This window comes from Myotis daubentonii, chromosome 7, assembly GCF_963259705.1.
Source record: "Myotis daubentonii chromosome 7, mMyoDau2.1, whole genome shotgun sequence".
In the NCBI taxonomy this organism is placed as follows: domain Eukaryota; kingdom Metazoa; phylum Chordata; class Mammalia; order Chiroptera; family Vespertilionidae; genus Myotis; species Myotis daubentonii.
Window position 1 is genome coordinate 8,197,248 of NC_081846.1, and position 21,436 is coordinate 8,218,683.

Here is a 21,436-nt window from a genome sequence, read left to right on the forward strand (position 1 = left end):
TGAGAAAAACATTTTATATTTATTTTCATAAATCTCAAAACTGTGACATTAAACGATTCATTTCCCTGTTATCCTTGTCCCGAAGGGCACCTCTGCCTAGGAATTTCCTGGGTGGGATTCTGTGCTATTGAAAAAAGCAAACTCCTGGCTCTGTGCGGCCTTGTAAGCTGGTCTGGCTCTGACAGCTCTCAGGTGTTTGAGAAGACACCTAGGACAATGGTGCCGGAGAAATATCACGAAGGAGCACACAGACCTGCGGGATTTTCTAACAAGTGGGAGTGGCTTTCTCAGGAGAGGTGTGCGGGTGCACAGCCAGGAAGCATGGCTGGACTCTCCCATCATGCTTTAAAGGACTTCAGAAGCAGCAAAAATACTGGCAGATTTAATAGAAGTAAATATTAGTGCAAATCAACAGCTCACCCAATTCAATAGCCTAATATGTATGTCCCAAAATGGGGAAAAAAATCCCATACAAAAGCTTGGTTACACTCGTCCAAAGTAAGCAGTTAAGAGACTTATTTTTGGTTGAACAGTCATTACAGCTCATCATTCGCTAAAGACTAAAGTGTAAGCATCGCAGTTTGACTGCCGGATAGAAAATGATCTTCAGTTAAAAATTTATTGCGGAGTACAAAATTATGAAAGTTAGAAAATGTGAAAGAAAACGGATGTATATGAAAAAGCTCAAATATTTCTACTAGAATACAATTCTGCTTGTATGCTTGATCCGTTCTTTGGGACTTACCAGAAGACAAACTCACACACGCACACACTATAGCATCTAAGCAAAAAGTCCTTTGATTTCAAAGTACCCATTTTTCTGATTTGTACAAACGTGCATCTGTTGATTATCTTGAGAACTACCACTGAGAGGGAATTTGCAACCATCCTGGCAACAGTGGAAGGAGATGGCTGTGTCCTCAACCTCCCAGAGAGTAGTGCAGCTTAAGGATCGGAGGTAATAGGCTGGAAATGAGGGGTTCAGATCTGAATGGAAAATGACTCGTGACTGGCTGGACCCTTCAGTGAGGATCTCTGCAGCCCATGGAGTGACTAGCTGCCCGCATCGGCCAGAGGAGCTGAGAACAGAATGCCTTACAGTTGTGGAGAGAGGAGGATGGGCAGCTGCGCCCTGGAGTCCCGGGGGTCACCTGGGAAGCAGAATAATGAAGGCCTACCTTCCCATGACCATGTTCTAAAGGCTCCGTGAACGATCCAGCCATTGTGAGGGGTCCCTGCACATGGGAGCTCCCATCACGCCAGGTCCCTCCCCATTCTGTCTTCCTCAGATCACACAAAGCAGAGTTTGGATCCTCATGTGCCCCCTGACCCCCGCTACCCCCCCCCCGCCCGGAGTAAACATGATGTAAGGAAAAGCAGGGTGCTGGCGACGCACACTCAGCTCACACAAACCCCTCGCTCCCTCCTTGATGATGAAGCAGCTCCAGGTGGACACAGCCTCCCCCGTCTCCCTCCTCCGTCCCCTGCTCTCCTGCCGCGGGGGGAAGGATGGTACTTCTGCTCCCAAAGGGACACCCACGGCACAGGACATAGCAAAGCACAGCCCACTGCACACGGTCGGTTCCCTGTCCTCTCAGCAACACGCCCCGTGGACTCAGAACCCTGAATTACGTCTGTTTCCAGGGAAAACCCGCAGTGCCGGCCAGCTGCTTCCAGGGCAGAGAGAGAAATGTCCGCGGGGCGCACATCTCACCTGAGGGGTCCGGGAGGAGCTGGGGCTGCTGGAGGCCGAGGACACCATGCTCACGTTGGGGTTCATGCTCCGCTCCCGCTCGTCCTGGTAGATGCGGTCCCGCTCCACCTCGGGGAGGTTGAGGAAATTCTGCATGGCCCGCAGGTTCACCAGGAGGGACTGCGAGGCCGTCCGCGGGTCTTCCTCCTTCCGGAGGATCTCGGACAGCAGGCCCTGATTAGATGGGAAAAGAGGCCGAGTCAGATCTGGGGGGGGGGGGGGCGTGTTTCTGTCTCCCATACCCACCCCCTGTATTATTTGGGGAAACCAGTTGGCTGTGATGTCAAGAGCCGCAGTCTAATCCCAAGGCTCCTCCGGCAGGAAGATGTGGTGGGAAGGCGCTTGCCTTGCAGGCGCTGTGGCTTATTTTGGACCGTTCTGTCCTGACACTTTATCATCACTGTAACCATCGCTGGGGTGCAGAGATGCCAGCTCGCCAGGTAGGCGCCAGGGAAGGGATTGTGAAGTGGCAATTACCAGCAGGTGCCTCCTGCAAGGATTGCAGGAAGTGTCAGAACTCTCTGCTTGAAATTGGGAACACTTGGCAGTCCTGCTCCGCTTTAAAAATCTGCCAAGTTTGGTAAATTTAGTTCCGACATTTAAACAGCATGGGAGATTTACATCGACTTAAAAAAAAAAGTTCGGCTGAATTTCTATGTGACCGGCCACTGCTTTCAATATAGATGTTTCTTCTAGAAGAAAAAAAAAAGCAAATGGCTATAACTTGTGTTAACCCCAGCTTCTCAATGCACACACATAATAGGTATCCCTATGTATGTACCAGAGAGCACCCACACATTTCTTTGAGGCACCCTCCCAGGGGGAGCTCTAAGCCCATCATCAAAGGGATGAAGTGTGGTCACATCCGGTGAGGGGCCGGAGCACAACTGGAGATCGCCATGGTAGGCTCAGAGACTTTCTGAATGTGTGACATCCAAATAGACAGCTTTGAAAGGACATTAGTGCTTTATGTGCTCTGATGACAGAATTCACACACACACACACACACACACACAAGGAAAAGGTTGACAAGAGTGGAGACAGGCAGCATGGGTGTAAGAAAAGGCGGGGACCGAGCTGGGACACTGCAGGACCGTGGGCACCAGCAGAGCCACTTACACTCTGCACGCCTGTTAGATTATCACACAGAGGCCTCCCTTACACTCCCAGCTACCTCCGCACTCAGGACACTGTGAGATCAGGGCCTAGGACCAGCCCCCAGGAAGAGCTGAGGTGCTAACCTCTGTGGCTCAGACCAGATGGGGCAACCCCAAGTCACGAGAAGCAGATGCCAAGGACATTTCCACTGAGGGGACTATCCATGCAAAGAAAACGTGGTCAGATCTGCACCCTGTGGCTTAACTATACAATGATGCAAGAGGAATATGCCATCTCCTGGTTGGCCAGAAATCTTTAGGATAAGTTAGGCGATCTTGGCAAATAAAGTAATGCATTATAAAACAGTGACATACATGTCACTTACAGGAAGGTGCATCCCACTGTTATCAGTTCTCCAAGAGAATAATCACCGTTCAGGAGACCAGGAAGGCAATTTCACTACAAGGAACCTACAAGCACTATATAAGCCATCACATAGTTCTGCAACTTGGGTGTCATGCTACTTTGATTGGAGATGTCTTTACGAATGAGAATGGAATATGCCATGCAATGAAGCCAGAAGAAATGTTACCCAGTGCGGGTCTGTGGGCACGCGTGATCAAGAACAAGGTAGGATGGGATGGAAAATACCCTACTGGGAAATGGCTCTAAGAAAATCCAGATTTCTTGTCATACTTTTAGAAGCAACAAGTGACACATCTGTCTTCCAGAAAATGTTACACAATCTAAGTACTGATTCTCTTTCTAAAACTGAGTCAGTTGTGCCTTAAGTTATTCTACTTCCACTTGTGCTAAGCAACCTAAAATATTAATAATAAATTTGTTTCTGAGATAAAATATCTCCAAAAAAGAAGTGAATTTAAAATCAATACTAATCTCCAATACCAATAAGACGCTAAGATTGACCTTTCTGAGCATTCATAAAGGATAAGTCGGTCTCTTTCTCCTCCTCCTGCTTCTTCTCTTACTCCTCCTCCTTCCTCCTCTTCTCTCATAAGAGATTTTAACATTTTATTATATTTCAGACTACCAAATTGGAGGAGGAGTTTCAGGGTCTATACCAGTGGTTCTCAACCTTTTTTTGGCCATGCCTCGCCTAAGCATCTCTAAAATCCTGATACCCCCTCCCCCCCCCCCGCATGACATATAATTCTTCTTATTCAAAAAATGAACTCCTATTCACGTGGAGGAAGCCTAAAAGGCCATTAACTTGGTCTAAACAAGCTTCCAAAGAACATGGCGTCCATGAAAGAATCAAATAAAAGAACAAAAGGACAACTGAAGTACTGAGGAAGAAATCACTAAGGAATTGTTTTAAAATAATAATAATATGAAGTGATATGAAAAAATAGCAAATAAAGTTTCAAAACGTATCATAGAGAACTGAAATGCATAAATATGTGACAATGAATATTTATATACTGTATTTGAGGCCCCTAGAACCATAAGAAATGGTTTGTAAACGTCTATGAAATTATTTTCACATGCTGTACAGTGTGGCTCAGAATTTGCACACATGATAGTGAAATAACAAAAACTAGTCTTCTAATAGACCAGGTTAAAAATTGCTCACTCTTCATCAATCATAAAAGAAAACACTCCAAAGCATAGAGTGGTTTTTGTTTGTTTGTTTTCTTGTTTTACTTTCTTTTCCACATTGAACCTGCAGAGCTCTTTCCTCTGCATTTTCCACCGATTGGACAACCTCACAGGGAAGCGAATCCATCTTTAAGAAAAATCAGGCCCACGCATTCTTGTAAATGACTGTTCATCAGCATCATTTCTGACACGAGACCCAGTGTCTGTGTTTGAAGGGCTGGTGGCACACACAGTGGCCTCTGTTTCACTCGCCTAACTGAAGGGAAAGTCTCAAGCCAACAAGGTGGCCGGCGCCGTCTCCACGCATGGCCCTGGAGAATGAGCAGCCTGTTCCAAGCTATTTACTCAAGGTCTCATCTGTGTAACCAGGGTCCCGAAGCAGATTCTTCTCACCCAGACCTTTTCAGTAACAAGTGGCTAATGGGTGGGCCTAGGAAGAGTCTTGGGTGTTTTCTCAAGTCTTTTCCATTTTGGTTACTTATGCGCTTTTAACTACTTAAACTGGGATTTTTAAAAATAGAGTCCAAATTCTGTAGGCTCATAAATGCAAAAGGAGCTTATTTGGGTAGCTGAAAATCATCACTGGGGAGGAAAATTAGAAGAAAATGTATGGCATAACTTAGATACACCACACATTGCCCCATCTAATTATCAAGATAAGTAAATGTTGACCACATGGAAACCGTCTTGAATAGAACATAAGTTAATAATTTATCACACATAAATATTTCCAAGGCCCTTGTCACTAGATTGTCTGGCATTTTAATTATCAGCCAGCCCAGTGGAAGGTGTCACTTGGACATTCCCATTATGCAGCCCGAGATATAGAGACTGTGGCATGGCACCTGGGCACCGGGAAGGAAAAAAAAAAAAAAAGATGTACTCTTATGAATAGAAGGGTCATGAATATTGAAAATGTGAAAATTGAGGGACATTAATAAATTACCCAGGATATTGCTTATTAAACTTTCATATCAGTAATCACATTAAAACATATTGCGAGCATTGCGCAAAGTGGTCATTAAGTAGTTTCCTCATCGTAGGCAACAGAGCTTTCTCCTGGGAGAGGTTGGAACGGCTCCCCCTCGGAGTGAGGGAGGTTACACACGACCAGGAAACGTGTGGACGGGGAGGAGAAGGAACACCTGCGCGGGGTGGAGAGGCACCAGCACAAATACCTCTTGGGCGACAAGTCGCTGAAAAATGAAGGGGGTTGGGGAAAAAGGAACCTCAACTTGGCTTTCTCTGTAGCCTTTAAGCGGGGACTTTGCGAGCTTCATAGTCTTTCCAGCACCAGCAACGAACAGATGAGGATGGCAGACAATTCAAACAGAGCAAAACAATTCAAAACCCCAAACAGGAGCTAATACAATGCCACCTAGCCTGATTGCTAATGGAGGTTTCCTTTGCAGACAAAACATTCAGGCTGACTTTTAAAATTTAAAAAAAAAGGATGTACTTATTATGTCTAGTATGTTAAATAATATTTATATCTAACAAATTAAATGACTTTAATGTTTCTGAATTTGCAGTTTCTGTCGATGGGCTTTTTTATTTAAATGATTATGATTTCCATATTTCTTCAGTAATTCAATAGGTTGCCCCAGACTTCTAGCGTGCAAAACACATGCTAATACTCAGAAATGTTTGGGAAACATTGCCGTGAATGGCTCTATAGGATGTACTTGTAAGTTTCTGCACTAGCCCTTGAAGACCTGTCTGGGCAGGTGAGAAACTGCCTTATGGGCCTTACCCCTTTAAGAGAACAACAAGGGGCCCCATGCCTGGACCAGGCCTTAGGAACACTGAGCTTGAGCCCCTCAGACACCCCCCCCCCAGGCACTCCGGGCCCACCACCAACAGTCAAGGTCATTACTGACTCAATGTTAACAGACAGCGTTCTTCTTAGCTCTCACATCTTTGGTAATTCTTCAGGATTGAGCTACATCCCCCATAGACTATCTGGAGAACCCCCAAATTCAATATACCTAGTACCAAAGAATGACAGATCAATCCATTAATTAATTTCTTATTTGTGACTTGACACAAGGCTCAGAAAGGAATAAACAGATTCATTAAGACACAGATTCTGATGCCAAGCAGTTTACCATGTGATGGTTTACAGAAGCGCGATGCTGAAGATGGCAAGGGACATACATTCCAGATAGAACTACTGCCATTTCGGTGCAAGTGAGGGCGAAAGCATTGCCAACTACAGGACTCAGGGAAAGGGTCTTGGAAGAGGTGGGACTGCACTCGGCTGGGGTTTGAAATATGCAGAGTCCCTGGATATAGAGATAATGTGAGACCGGGGCCACAGAGGAGATCAGTGAGGGACAAGACAGTACCAGAACATTTGAAGAGCCCAGCCAGTGTGGCTCAGTGGTTGAGTGTCGACCTGTGAACCAGGAGGTCATAATTCAATTCCTGGTCAGGGCACATGCCTGGGTTGTGGGCTTGATCCTCAGTATGGTGTGTACAGGAGGAAGCTGATCAATGATTCTCTCTCATCATTGATGTTTCTATCTCTCTCTCACTCTCCCTTTCTCACTCAAGTCAGTAAAAAAATTTTAAAACATTTAAAGAAAAATAAAAAGCATGACTAACCCAGGATACCAAAAGAAGTTCCTATTCATTAAAAGGCACAAAAACTGATAAAGTCGTAGGAGACATTTTGAAGTGAAAATAATACTGCCCGTGTCAGTATCATTCTGAACTACTGGAGTATAGACACAGACTAACCAGCAAACATTACCCCCGAAATGAAGTGATATTAGATAATCTGTTCAGCCTTTTTGTCACCTGCAACAAATTAGGTTTTCAATATGCAAAACATCTTCCTTCCAGAAAAACAAATGATCATGATTCCATTTAATTGTAATTTAATGAGGCATAATTTATTTTTTAAAGTGATATACACCAGGTGTGTACTGAGGAAACTGGCCCAGCCAAACCCCAGTGCTTTTCTTTAGTAAAAATACTTCCAACTAGCAGAGGCTGTTTTCATTTCTGTAAACTGTATGTCTGTTTGTGGCTGTTGAAGTCGGAGAGATACAGCATAACTTGTGTTGCGGTGTTCACATATTTATTATTACACCTTTAAAGTAACTCAACCCCCACCCCCAAAATACTCAAGTTATATAAAGCAACTGGTTTGAAAGTGTTGGGTTCCAATCTAAACAAAGGGAGATATTATTGCAGAGTGTGGGGAGTGGTGTGGAAGAGGGCAAAGAGGGGATAAATGGTGATGGTAAAAATAAAATAAAAAAATATAAACCCCAAAGATAGCTGATGTGATTTCTATGCTAAAAGCAAGGCTGTGTGCTGGACACTTCCTTAGGAACATTTAGAGATAATAGGCCTTAGCCCTCATAATATATCTTAATTATTAACTGTTAGATGTATGAACAAAGCATATAAGCTTTTTCATGATGGTCCTCTCCAGAATCAAGTCACATCTCTTTAAAAATGTATGAGTTGAAACATTTATCTGGCAGTCTTCTGTAGCGGTAAGTTGAAAATACACTGTTTTAGTTCTAATTTTTATTTTTTAGCAAATGATGTCATAACAGCTAAGCGAGGTCAAAAGGCACACAGATCCCCGATTCACAGATTGGAAGTGCAGCAGGCCAAGGGTGGGAGGGCCTTGGCGCTCACATGGGCCAACCCTGCCTGCACCCACCTCTGAACATGACCTACCACACACGTCCCTTGAAACATACACACACACACACACACACACACACACACACACACACACTCACACTCACACTCACACTCACACTCACACTCCCTTCAGAGGCACTCCTCACCTTTCAGTGCCCCTTTTGCATGCTTATTTGTTAGCCTTAATTTTCACACATGTCTGAAATGTCTGGTTCCAGCTGACACGAGAGCCAAAACTGGTCTCCCCCTAAGAAGACCAGGTAACCCCAAATTCTGGGCCGAATCCTAAAAGTGAACTCCTGCATTTCAGCAGGCCATGCACAGGCCCCTGCAGCTGAGGAGTCAGCGGCGTGGCTGCCGAAAGCCCTGGCATCCTGCATCCTGCAAGCTGCCCACAGAGTCGGCTCTCTCCCACTCTCCAGGCTCATTTCCTTCTAGGTCAGTGGTTCTCAACCTTCCTAACGCCGCGACCCTTTAATACAGTTCCCCATGTTGTGGTGACCCCCAACCATGAAATTATTTTCGTTGCTACTTCATAACTGTAATTTTGCTACTATGAATTTTGCTACATTACTATGAATCGTAATGTAAATATCTGATATGCAGGAGACCCCTGTGAAAGGGTCGGTCAACCCCCAAAGAGGTCGTGACCCACAGGTTGAGAACCACTGTTCTAGGTGCTTCGAGAGGGCATTTTCCCCTCTGCTCATGAGCATAAACAGGTTTCCCTGAGCCCCATATTCATAATCTACACGCCCACTACGAACTTGCCCGCTGAAATTCATTGTGTGTTGCCAGAAACACCCCCCTCCCCTAACCCCTCCCCCCGAGCACCGCTTAGTCATAAAGCCAGAGTGTGTAGTCTGATTTGAATAAAAGGTTTATAGGGCACAACAATGACAATTTGATTTTTATTATTAAAAATGATGTGTTAAATCCTCAAAGAAAATGTCGTTATTGCATTAGTTTAATAAAACCTCTCTTTTCTTATAATATTTCTTTATTGGGAAAGACAGCCTATGCATGCAGCATTTTTGCAGGATGGGGGTGGATAGAATTGAGCATCTGAAGGGAATTAATGTCTCTGCAAGTATAAATGCACATTCAAGAATAACATCTGCAGATAGATGTTGCTGCTGCAGAGTGTATCCTACAATGAACTGAAAGCCTATGCATTGTGTGTACACACATACGCACTGCAGTTGGTGATACTTTCTCCCTCCTTTGAAGGGAAATGGCTCTAGTTCTCTCCCATTTAGGACACTTTTATCTTTTTTTTAAATCCTCCCACCAAAGGATATTTTTTCCATTGATTTTTTAGAAAGAGAGTGGAAGGGAACAGAGAGAGAGAGAGAGAGAGAGAGAGAGAGAGAGAGAGAGAGAGAGAGAGAGAAACATCAGTGGGAGACACATCAACTGGTTGCCTCCCGCATGTGCCCCGGCCAGGGCCAAGGATTGAAACGCAACCCAAGTACATGTCCTTGACCGGGACTCAAACCCGTGATCCTCCAGTGGGCTGACTCTCTAGCCACTGAGACAAACCGACCAGGACGACACCTGCATCTTTTATACTGTGCTGCTATAAAACATCTTCCCATGAAACAGGAGGCTCCTTGGGAGCACAATCTACACATTCTGTGCTTAGTGGTCAGTTGGGGGATATACAGAAACTTAGGGCACCAAGAAGACACTTCACGCATATTTTTTCATTGTTCTGAGAGCTGAGTCCTATTTTTGCTGAACAGCATGCCCTGACAGACCACACGTTCAAAGATTCCCATTATACGCAAGATCTTTTCGTTCAATCTATTGAAAACAGGAAGATGATGGAAACCGAAATTTCGGGCAATGCAAACTCCACTTTGGAACAAACATGCCATGTACCCCAAAATACAATAAAACTTTGCTCATGCCACGTGATACATCAAAACACAGAAAGCATGCAACACAATGTGAGTGCCTACAGCCCAACAGCCTGCACGTCTTAAACTTCCTCCCCGTCCGAGCCACACCTGAGCAGGTACAATGGAGGAACCGGGCCTCAAACAGACTCCTGGCAACGTGGCTCACATGTACCGACCTAATCTGTGTGTTAACAGATGCCATTAGATGAGCAGTTCCATCTCACTTTCCTCCCTACTCCTTCTCTCCTGGGCTTAGGAAGTCTTAGGTAGTGGAATGGGAGGCTACGCACAACCTAAGTCTAAATTTTCGAAGCGTGTTAGCACCAAAAAGCAAAAGCAAATGGAGAACTGAAGAGGTTCCCCTTGGAAGCACTTCACAGCGGTGCTATGGGCTCCGGGCACCCATGGTTTCTGCTAACACTCAGTTCCGGGGCCAGGAGCATTGCATTCCCACCGGCCTGGACCCCTCGTTATTCCATGAGCATTCTCCGAAACAACTGCTGGCAAAATGCCCCAAATTTACTAGTTTTTCCTACTTTTTAAAATCATTGGCAAAGATAGAACTTTCCAAAAATAAAAACAAACCCAAAACATTCATTTATTGAATATTTTTATCTCAAATGTATCAGATGCATTCAGATATAAGAAGTAAAGCAGTTGCCCTGACCGGTTTGGCTCAGTGGATAGAGCGTCGGCCTGCGGACTGAAGGGTCCTGGGTTTGATTCCGGTCAAGGGCATGTGCCTTGGTTGCGGGCACATCCACAGTGGGGGGTGTGTAGGAGGCAGCTGATCGATGTTTCTCTCTCATCGATGTTTCTAACTCTCTATCCCTCTCCCTTCCTCTCTGTAAAAAATCAATAAAATATATTTTTTTAAAAAACAGAATTAAAGCAGTCTGTTAATAAAGGAGCTGACTCTGTCCTGAAACAGTTATAAAACATTAGTTTTTCCTGCTGAAATATGTCTGCATGAACCTCCATCACCTCCAGGGTCAAGAGCATCTGTTCCCACGAGTCCATGTGCCACGTCACAGAACTTATCCTACCACCGTGGGAGCACTGCTTTGAAAGTCTCTCTACTCCTTGCATTTCACTCCCTGAAGGAGCAACTGTCCATCCTCTTCCGCTCTACGACAGCAGAAATGAGTGAAAACAAAGTGGTTCTGAGTGTGAGTTCCGCACTCTGAACTGCTGGGTTTCAAACTGGGCTCCGATTGCACATGGATTAATGACTCTTCCTGCGGCCCCGTTTCCTCACATGTCAAATTAAGATAATAATGCACATCCCCCATTGGGATCCCTAGAGAGCTTATAGCTGTACCCAATACATGTTAAATGTGCAATAAATATCAGCTATCATTATAATGCCTAGCATAGTCTCTGAGCACATAATAAATATTTGTTAAGTGAATGAATAGATAAATACAGACTTAACATCGAAGTACAGTTCTTACAGTCAAGGCTTTCCAGTTATATTTTGCTAAGTGTTTTACAAATACAGTCAAAAGAAAACATGAAGAATAAATTTTAGGAAGTAGGGTAATTAAAATTATTGGGGGGTAAAGGAAAATGTAAAGGAAAGTTTAATAAATTATACTAAGTGAAATGAACATTCAGGATAGCACTTAAACTGAGATATTCACTTTATACTTCAGAAAAGTAAAAACAACTTTTCCTCCCTAAGTAACTTTGTATCATTTAAAATGAGCCGTAGTCTGCATCATTGCTTAAACAGGGACTATAATTATTAGTGAGTGATAAAATTAATTTAGCACATCATAACTAACATCCTTATACTGAAATGCAATTAGGTTAGAAAGTGCTCCGTACATGGTACAGTACTGCTTCATGAAGGTTTTTTTTATCTTTCATGAAGGCTTTGCTTTAGAAATATACACATAAAGATATAAGTGGAAATGAGATCGAGTTCAAGATAGACATACAATATGCAGTGCGGCCACGTGTGTGCATGTGTGTACCAGCTCCCGCGATAAAAAGTATCTTACAGGGTGTTGCAGTCACAGCAGTTTGAAAGCAAATGCTTGCCCAGCCAGCGTGACTCACTGGTTGAGCATCGACCTGTGAACCAGGTCACGATTCGATTCCCAGTCAGGGCACATGCCCGGGTTGCATGCTCAATCCCCCGTAGGGGGCATGCAGAAGGCAGCCGATCAATGATTCTCTCTCATCATTGATATTTCTATTCTATCTCTCTTTTCCTCTCCCTTCCTCTCTGAAATCAATAAAAATATATTTAAAAAGAAAAGGAACTCAATGCTGTAGTCTGCACTGAGGCTCAAAACTTGTAGATAAAATTTAAGCAACCTTGAAATTTCCACCTGACTTTGAATTGATTCAGTTATATTTTTCTCACAGCATTTCTGGTCTTTAAATTTAATTCACTTTATTTGAACAAACATGCACTTAACCGCAGGCCAAATGGTCACCCTTTCACTCAATGGTCAGGGCAAGAACACTTGTGTATTTATTTTATTACTTTAAATAAGCAATGGCGAAAAGTACATAAATAGTGGGATCTAAAGCTAGTGTTTCCTGGTGTGTCTTCTACAAGAATTCTACTTTAATTATAAACATCACCCTGAATTTGGGGAGAGCAGTTCCATAATATGTTAATAATAAAACAAGAGGCCTTCACACTGAATGTGCAGGTCTCCACTGAGACACTCACTGGGGGTGAAAGAAAGTCCTGATTGAGGACAAAGACGCCTTATTTGTGTGAAATGAGTCCATCCTTCCTTGTTAGGGAATAGTGACAAAAGTTTATAAAACCATCGCCAAAAGGCAGTCTTTTTTGGTAAAAATGGTGAAACCTGCATTTTCTGTAATTAGCTCATAACTAATTTTATTTTATTTTAATCCTCACCCAAGGATATTTTTCCATTGACATTTTTAGAGAGAGTAGAAGGAAAAGGGAGAGACACAGAGAGAAGCACTGATATAAGAGAGACACATCGATTGGTTGCCTCCCACACACACCCTGACTAGGGCCTGGGATTGAGTCTGCAACTGAGGTACGTGCCCTTGACCAGAATCAAACCCAGGACCCTTCAGTCCGCGGGCCAATGCTCTATCCACTGAGCCAAACTGGCTAGGGCTCCTAACTAATTTTAAGAACTTCTCACACTAGTTGGTGAACAGATAGACCATGGGCTATCTTGTGTTTCCTTTGGTACAAGTTCTGTGAGGGACAGGGGTGGAGGGGCGGTGAGGGGGACAGTGGGTGGGGAAGAGTCTTCCAATTTTCCTTTATATAAATGTTTCTATTTCAAGTGGACTAGGGACTGAGGAGAGAGTTGTGTATGTTCGACAGCTTTGCCTCAACCTTCTCGTTACCCAGAGCACTAACAAAGCCAGCATCTTGCCCAGGCTTTTTGGTTGAAATTGCCTAGAAAGTGCTAATTAATGATACTCTTTCTATGTACACACGAGGCACTACAGGAAGACCACTATCTACAGGGCCATCCTCAAGCCATCTAATAACTTGGAGACACTGCTATTCTGCAAGATATTAATATTATTATAATCTTTAAATCTATGAAGTCACGCCAGTGGTTCTGAAATGAAAGATTGCCTGTTTGATGAAGCAAGCAGGGCCATCTTCTCCTACTTTATTAATTTAATGTTGAAATCAAAAGAAGGTATATTATTTGCTTCCCAAGCCAATAACATGTCCGTGCCTGATCTGTGGCATTTCATATTGACAGCCCATCGCTCAGAGGGTGGACTTCCTCTCCTGGCAGGTCCCCCTGTCGTTTTATAACCAGCTCACTGGACCATGGCGCCCAGACCCCCAGGTTTGCATTGTGTGTTATTCCTGTACGGCTTGCGGAGGGCCCTATCTTTACTGGAGAGAAGAAAGGCTGATGACTAAGACCAGAGGTCTGCTGAGGATGAATTCTGAATATCTTGGCTGTCAAATTTTCTACCCATATAAACTGGATGTGTAACTAAATCATGCCTATCTTTGGCAAACAATATATATAAATTAAACACAAGACTTAAAAAACAGCTTCTCATCCCCCCGCCCCCCCCCAAAAAATGACTGGCAAAGACTGAAGCCAAGACTTCCAAACAGCCTCGCCAGCATGGCTCAGTGGTTGAGCATCAACCTATGACCAGGTCAGGGCACATGCCCAGATTGCATGCGGGATTGATCCCCAGTGTGGAGGCAGCCAATCAATGATTCTCTTATCATTGATGTTTCTATCTCTCTCTCCCTCTCTCTTCCTCTCTGAAATCAATAAAAGTATATATTTTAAGAAACAAAAAGACTTCCAAATATTTTGGTCACTAAAATTTTCATCTTGTTACTACACATCTCTTCCTAATGCTAAAATTTTCATCTTGTTATTACACATCTCTACCTAATGGTGCCCCTTCAAAATATACTGGTCAGCAAGTCCTGAGGCATTTTAACCTTAATAACCTGAGTGTGCATATACCACAAACATGGTGCCAAGAAAGCATGAGAGCAAAATCCATGTCACTTCGCACGAAGACATTTGTATTTCCAGCCACTGACCTCACTGCCAACTTTCCTGATACATCATTCAATCTAATTTTCCAATCTGCTGAAACATTCTCCGGTTGCTGAGTGACTTCAGAAATTATATTTATAGCCCTGGGCTTCAGTTTCTTCAAATGATGTGGCTCTGATGCGTAAACAGCAGATTTTTGGCAAAGTCTCATAAAAAATAACAAGTAGTCAAATAAGGACGGGTCAACCAAGTGAGTTCCCTGAGGATTTTTTAAATCCTCTTCTCTTATCAGATCAGACCAGGACAGCTTTCTCCAGCCAGGCCTTGGACAAAAAGTTGAGAACCTGGCCACTCGGTGACTTTTTCATGGATCCAAAGAAGGAGCCAGATACCAAATCAGGGGCCTTACGGTTACAGAGGAACCACACCGCCTGCAGAACAGACCTGTGCCTCTACTGAAGACGTGTTTCTAAGAGCTGGCTCAGGAGAGCCACCTGAGACACAAAATGAGCCTGAACTTTCTGAGACTCAGCAAAAGTCTTGTTTAAAAATGATATAAACGCCTCATTGCCGATTCTCTGCAGAAGGATGTCAGATAAAGGGGCCAGTGGTGCAGAGAGAGGCCGAGGACCACAGCTAACTGCCCTTTCCGGGCATTCTAACGCTCCTATCCGCACATGCGGGCATCCGTGCCAATGGACTCAGCCTAGTTTGGGTCAAAGCGTCCTCTCCTTCATTTAACAGATTTGCTCAGATGGGCGGTCTCAGAGGAGAAGCAATGTTAGTAAGTGGGGGGTTTCTAGAATATGAATAAGTAGGTCATTGGATTTTTAACTAAATTAGAGAATAATTTATCTGTTAAGGAAGACTCACTGTACATATTTTATGAAACTGTGATCACAGGACAGTGGACATCCCACAAGCATTCTTTAAAAATATTAAGTCTTTTAAAATACTGTCATAAGCCTCTGGCTAATGTTTTAAGTCCATAAAGTGACAAGGGGCAAAAGAATACGTGAGGTTAGGATTCATAATCAAACTGTCAAAAGGGAAAGATGTAAAAACAGTAAGTAGCTAAGCAACTTATTCCATGTCCATAGCTCCAGAAAGCAAAGGTCTGCCAGCACTAAAGCAAACTCAGAATAAGGCAAGGGGAAATACATATGGAAAAAACACCTGACGGATAACTGGTCCTACTGCTTCTCGAAATTTTTGGTCCTGCATCCCCGACAGAGCCCTGGAGAAGGGGCGGGCCAAGGAGCAGAGTGACTCTGAAACTCACAGAAATCACATAACTCACCATGCAGACTCAGGAAGAATGGCTTTCATTTAAGTCAAATTTGGAAGATCTCAGAGGAACTCAAAACTAATGTGTATCTGACTCACATTCTCTCTCTCTCAACCCCCAATATCTAATACCATAAGTAAAACTGACATCAATATCAGTCCACTGAGTTCAGGGGACTCAGTTTAAAATAATAACAACATCTTGCTTTAGATTTGGGAAGGTAGTAGGCTAAAATGGAAGGTAGGTTTCATTCAAACTTCTAACCCATGGCATAACCAAATGTCCACTAGGCTGGCAATGGCATTGATCTATCACCTGGGACTTACTAAGGAAGTGCTTCTGAGGGATATAGGCGAGGGACTAGGAGGAGCAGCAGGACACGGGAGGGGAGAAACCCAAGCAAGGTCCCAGCCTCAGCCGATCCTGCAGAGAGGAAGAGCTCTGGGTGGGAGTCACTCCTCAGAGGGTCCCTGCGACAGCAGGCACGGGAGCTGGGCTTCGTCCTCCTCCGCCTGGCAGGCCTCGGGTTGGCATTGCCAGCCCCTTGCTGGTGGGAGCAGGCAAAATGCAGTGGCCTGAGCAGGATCCTTTGAGTTTTTCATCTGAGAGTCTTAAACATGAAAAGCTATTCTGATGTATATTCACAAGTCCAGCATCATTTATAAATGCTGTGCATGTGATTTTGTTACACACACACACACACACACACACACACACACACACACACACACACAAGATTTGTTCTTGGTCTAATCGTCAGGCACAAGTCCAGATACATAAACTGTAGGCTGAAAAATTGCTTTTCGTTTAATTTGATAATAAATGAATAATGGACATCACCAACTATCTCTGGAAAATACACAGTGGACTGAGGATACGCTACATATCAGTAAAGCAACTGAGTGCAAGACTGATACGGCCCTAGGTGTCCATCAAAACCAACGGTTCTGATTCTGTTTGCTTTGTGGGAGAGAGGAGTTGGGATTCTTTTCTGTCCAAAGAGTAACAATTCTTTTATGTAATCATCTATAAAAGTTAATTTTATTTGCTTATTATAGCTGGCAAATTATTATATCACCCATAAATGCCTGATTCCACTCAAAAAAAGCCTCCCACTTGGAAAGTGCATGGTTGGTTTGATAGGGCATCATACCCCCTATTTTCCACATAACAAGGCTGCTGGGGAAGCCCAGCTGTCCAGCCTCGCTGCTGGTGACTCCGTGCAAACAGCAAAAACAATCTGCCTGCTGACCTCCGGCTTGAGTTCAGACTATGTCATTCTGTCAATACCATCTACCTTGATTAGGTTGGGCTTTATACACAACAGGTTATGATCCCAGAGGGATGAAAAGCTTTCCCAAATTAAAAGCAGAATTTTAAAAGGAAATACTCATACATTCCTAGGCAGTTTCCATTTGATATCCTCAAGGCTGGCCCATGAACCCCAGCTCATGTTGATTGAAAGTGAATGTTCCTTTCTGGGTGTAGCCATCTCACAAATTTAATGGCAGGAGGAAAAAAAGAAAATGTGTTCCATGCTTCAATTAGACCTTTTATAACTTGGCACTTGAAAGATGGCAATGCCAAAGAAAAATCATTAATCCATAAAAATAGACAAAAAGGACTGTGCCGCCGAAGACAGACCTCCCGGAGTCTCGGCCCTGGCGGGGGTTCCCTCACACCGGCCGGCCTGGCTTTTGTCTAGCCTCATTGTGCGTCTTCTCTCGGGCTTCGTGCTACTTGGACAAAAGGTATACTGTATTTGGTTTTAAATCCGAAGTAATACAACCATGCTTTCAATTGTGTCCTTTGCCAAAGGAGCTGTATATAGAACCAGGCAATAAAATGTTGGCTAACCATGAAATGCCTATTCATGGGCATGAATGATACATGAAAGAACTCACCCGCACACACGTGCACACACACGCACGCACACAGAGCTGCACATGCAGACTGAAAGATGCATCTTTCCACTTTGTATTTTGCAGCAGCGCCCAACAGCCCCGCTCAAAAGGACCAGAGCTTTTCATAATCACAAAGGCTGCCTGAGGACCCGGAGTCACAAGAGAAACGTGATGGAGTGATGCTTGGAACATGCGCAGACCTCTGTGAACGTCAAGACTCACTTTCAAATGATGTAAACAGACTCCATCAATAACAGAATGTATAAATTTGTTAAGAGTCAAGGGAGCAAGAAACTTCACCTCCCTGGGTCTCCTGCCATACTTAATCCGTCAGCACCCAACCTCAAGCAGCCCCACGTGTCTCTTCCTTGCTCCCACTCCTGGAGGCCGGCATTGCTGAAGACTGAGCAAGCCACAGTGGTTGCTTCTAGCACTAGTGCGTGCTGGTGAACTTCAGCCGAGGCCTCCAACTCCCTCACAAATCCTTCTATCTCAAACTGACCCCCGATCCCATCCAGACTGTCAACCTACTTCTGGCCTCCCTTTCAACACCAAATTTTGGAAACAGTAATTTGCAGCCCCTGCTTCTGTATCCTCAATGGTTCATCACTCCTTAACTCCTAAATTCTGGCTCCTGCCTTCACCACTCTAATAAAATTATACTTTAAAGTTTGCAAAGATCTCTACCAACCAATCACCCAATTTCATGGCACAGTTTCAAGCTTCTTCCTCCCAGACTTCTTTTGGTTTCCATCCACAATGAAGTCTCCTGGAAACCTGACTCACGTCTTCCATCCATCTCACTACCACTTCCCCATTCTTCCATCTCCACCTAACCCCAGCTCTCCTGGCATTTCTTCTGTCTCTTCCTCGTAGGAGCGGTGGTGATGGTTTCTTCCCCTCATTCCCCTGACTCTCTAAATCCCAGGCTCTGTAAATAAATTTAAAATCTCGTTCTCTAACCCTGACCACTCTTTTTAGCATCAACCTCCTATTTTTAACGACGGCAACACATCTTCACGTCGGAAATCTGCCTGCACCTCCAAGTCAAAACAGCCCAATCCAACACATCTCTTTCAATATCCCCCTTGATTCTCTAATTACAGCTTTATTCTCAATCACCAGGCTCACCCCTTGGCATTATCTTTAGTTCTTTCCTCTTTACCCAGTCAAGTAGCTGCATTTTCTGTCAATGTTACTTCTGCAATGTTTCTTGACCACTCCATCACCATCAATCTAGTTGAAAACTTCTACTCATTTCAGCTAGACACTATGGCAGCCTTCTAAATGATAGTCCTACCCTCTTGCTATCATGAGGGAAAAAGAAATCTTCCAATTCTAATTATTGGATCATAGCACATTCCTACATAAAATTGTCAATGGCTTCCATGTGCCTATGACTTACCATGTGCCTCGTAAAGACTTACCACGCGCCTATGAAATAAAGTTCAAAGTTCTTAGCACGGCCCAAAGACCTTTTTTGATCAGTTCCCTCCAGATCAAAGTCTTACTATCTAGCTTTGCTATCAAGTACCAACTATTCTTATATTTTTGACTCAACACTTTTCTCATGAATTCCTTTAGCCTGGAATATCCTACTTCTACTTCTTTGCCTGTTAAATTTTACCTGTCCTTCAAGGTCTAACTCCCCAACATACTCAAGTCAGTTATTTGCACATGTGCTGGCCCATGATCTTTTTTATTTGCACAGAGCTTAGATTCCTGCCTAACTTAAACCCACTGTCCTCGTAGAGACTTAGCATGTTCATTCTACTGTAAGTATTCCTTACTCCCACCTCCCCACGAACACCCGCTGCAACCCCTGCTTCCTCTCTCCTATGCTATTCACCGCACTTCGTGTTTTACTTTTGCTATTTGGGCTCAATTATTTCTCACTACAAGGTCCTTAGTTCCTTGAGATTAACACTTTTTACTTTGTTACTCAAACGAGGGTTAGATTAGTGGCTCTCAAAGTATGGTCCTCAGACAGCAGCAGCAGCGTCACCTTACTAGAAACGCGAATGACTGGGTCCCACGCCCAGACCTATTGAATCAGCAACTAGGAGGCCACACAATCTGTGTTTTAACAGCCTTCCAGGCAATGCTGAAGCATCTGCACACACTGACGGAAAAAATGTCTTACTTAAAAGCACCCCTCCGTAAAGAAGACACATATAAATAAACTGTTCCATAAAAGAAGACACATATAAATAAATAAAAAAGGGTAAAAATAAACTTTTTACCCTTTATAGTTACCTTAGAACATTATAAAATGAATAAATTAGCCATTGCCACTTTATCCATATCTTAAATCTAACTTGCATGTTTTGAAGAGTTTATAAATTAAAGAAATTATAACATATAATGATACTTTTTATAAAGTTCAAAACCAAAGTAATAGATTGGGCATGTGTTAGTAGTTTTAAAATTACTTTTTAAGAAGACAAAGTAATGACAACCACAAAACTCAAGGTCAGGGTTACATCTGAGGAAAAGTAGATGAGAAGATGAGGGAGGAAAGGAGCACACAGACCAAGTCACTGGTCATATTTGGGGTCCTGAGTTGGTGAGTTCAGTTACGCTCACTGTGTTGCTGAAATTGACTCATTGGTTATAACTACGCATGGACGAATCGCGATAGTGGTTCATAAACTAAGCAGTATTCGTTAATCTAATTCTATGTGCTCTGAGAGCCAGAAGAGGTTTTTAAGAGATAAAAAAGAAAATGTGTCACAACATCATCCCTAGTATTCTTCTTACCCACCACCAGTTACCCTGCTCAGTGCTAACTGTACCTGTGTGCGGTTGAATGCCACTCTTGCAAAGACAGCTTGGGACACGCTGGCCCTCTTCAGCTCATCTCTGACTTGCTGGTAGATGTCGGGAGAGACCTCCACAGAAGAGTTGGTTGGCTCAGGCTTAACTGCTCTGGGGATGGGCGGATGGTTCAGGAACTGCTGGTTGATGGCTTGAGGGTGCTGGTGAGCCAGGAGGCGGCTCACAGCGATCTGTTGGTTTATCAGATGGGCCATGGCTATTTGCTGCCTGACAAGCTGTGGGCTAAGCTGGGGAGAGAGCAGCCCCGGGCTCATGATGGGCTGTAACGCGGGCACTTGGTTTCGGACTGGAGTGCTGTGGTGGATTTGGCTATGAGGAGACTGTTCGTTGGTTTTCCCCAAGGATGCCAGCTGATTCATATTTGGTAAATGCATTGGACGCTGGCCCAGAACACAATAGTCTGAAAGGTTTTCTCGTTCCACTCTTTCCACTGTTAAGAGATAAAAGTGATAATGATCATGATTTTCATTGGTATGATTTACTGCTAATATATCACATTTTTTTGGTAAATTAATGACATAAACAACTTTTAATATGAAACTGGAAACCCTGAAGTAAAAGTAAGTTACCCTTTCCTGCAAAATGTTAGAATAATAGAGTTTTTCATAGGTGATCTGAAAGTGATAATATTTGACACTTTAATTTTCTTAAATTCTTAAAAGTAGGCATTTTATTGAATAGCTAAGACAGAAAACACTAACCATTATACTTCTAAATCCTCTCATATATCCAAGCTCTATCATATCCTTTCTCACTCTTCATTATAAATACACCAGCTGTTCTCATCTTCTGTTGTTCATGGTCATCAGGAAATGATGAGCACAACATCTTCTGCCAAATGGACTACAACCTCCTAATAAAAATCC

At 43.5% G+C, this 21,436-nt stretch overlaps 1 protein-coding gene across 10 annotated transcripts in view; it reads right to left on the minus strand.

The window, feature by feature from the left end:
- The window catches only part of SATB2 (SATB homeobox 2), a 184,478-nt gene that overhangs the window by 49,805 nt on the left and 113,237 nt on the right, over positions 1–21,436 (minus strand). For all 10 annotated transcript variants that reach the window (XM_059702663.1, XM_059702661.1, XM_059702662.1 and 7 more), the window contains 2 exons: positions 20,528–21,000; positions 1,715–1,927 (listed from right to left, as the gene is read on the minus strand). In XM_059702663.1, coding sequence (XP_059558646.1) covers positions 1,715–1,927; positions 20,528–21,000 — 686 coding nt within the window. The remainder of the gene's footprint in view (positions 1–1,714; positions 1,928–20,527; positions 21,001–21,436) is intronic.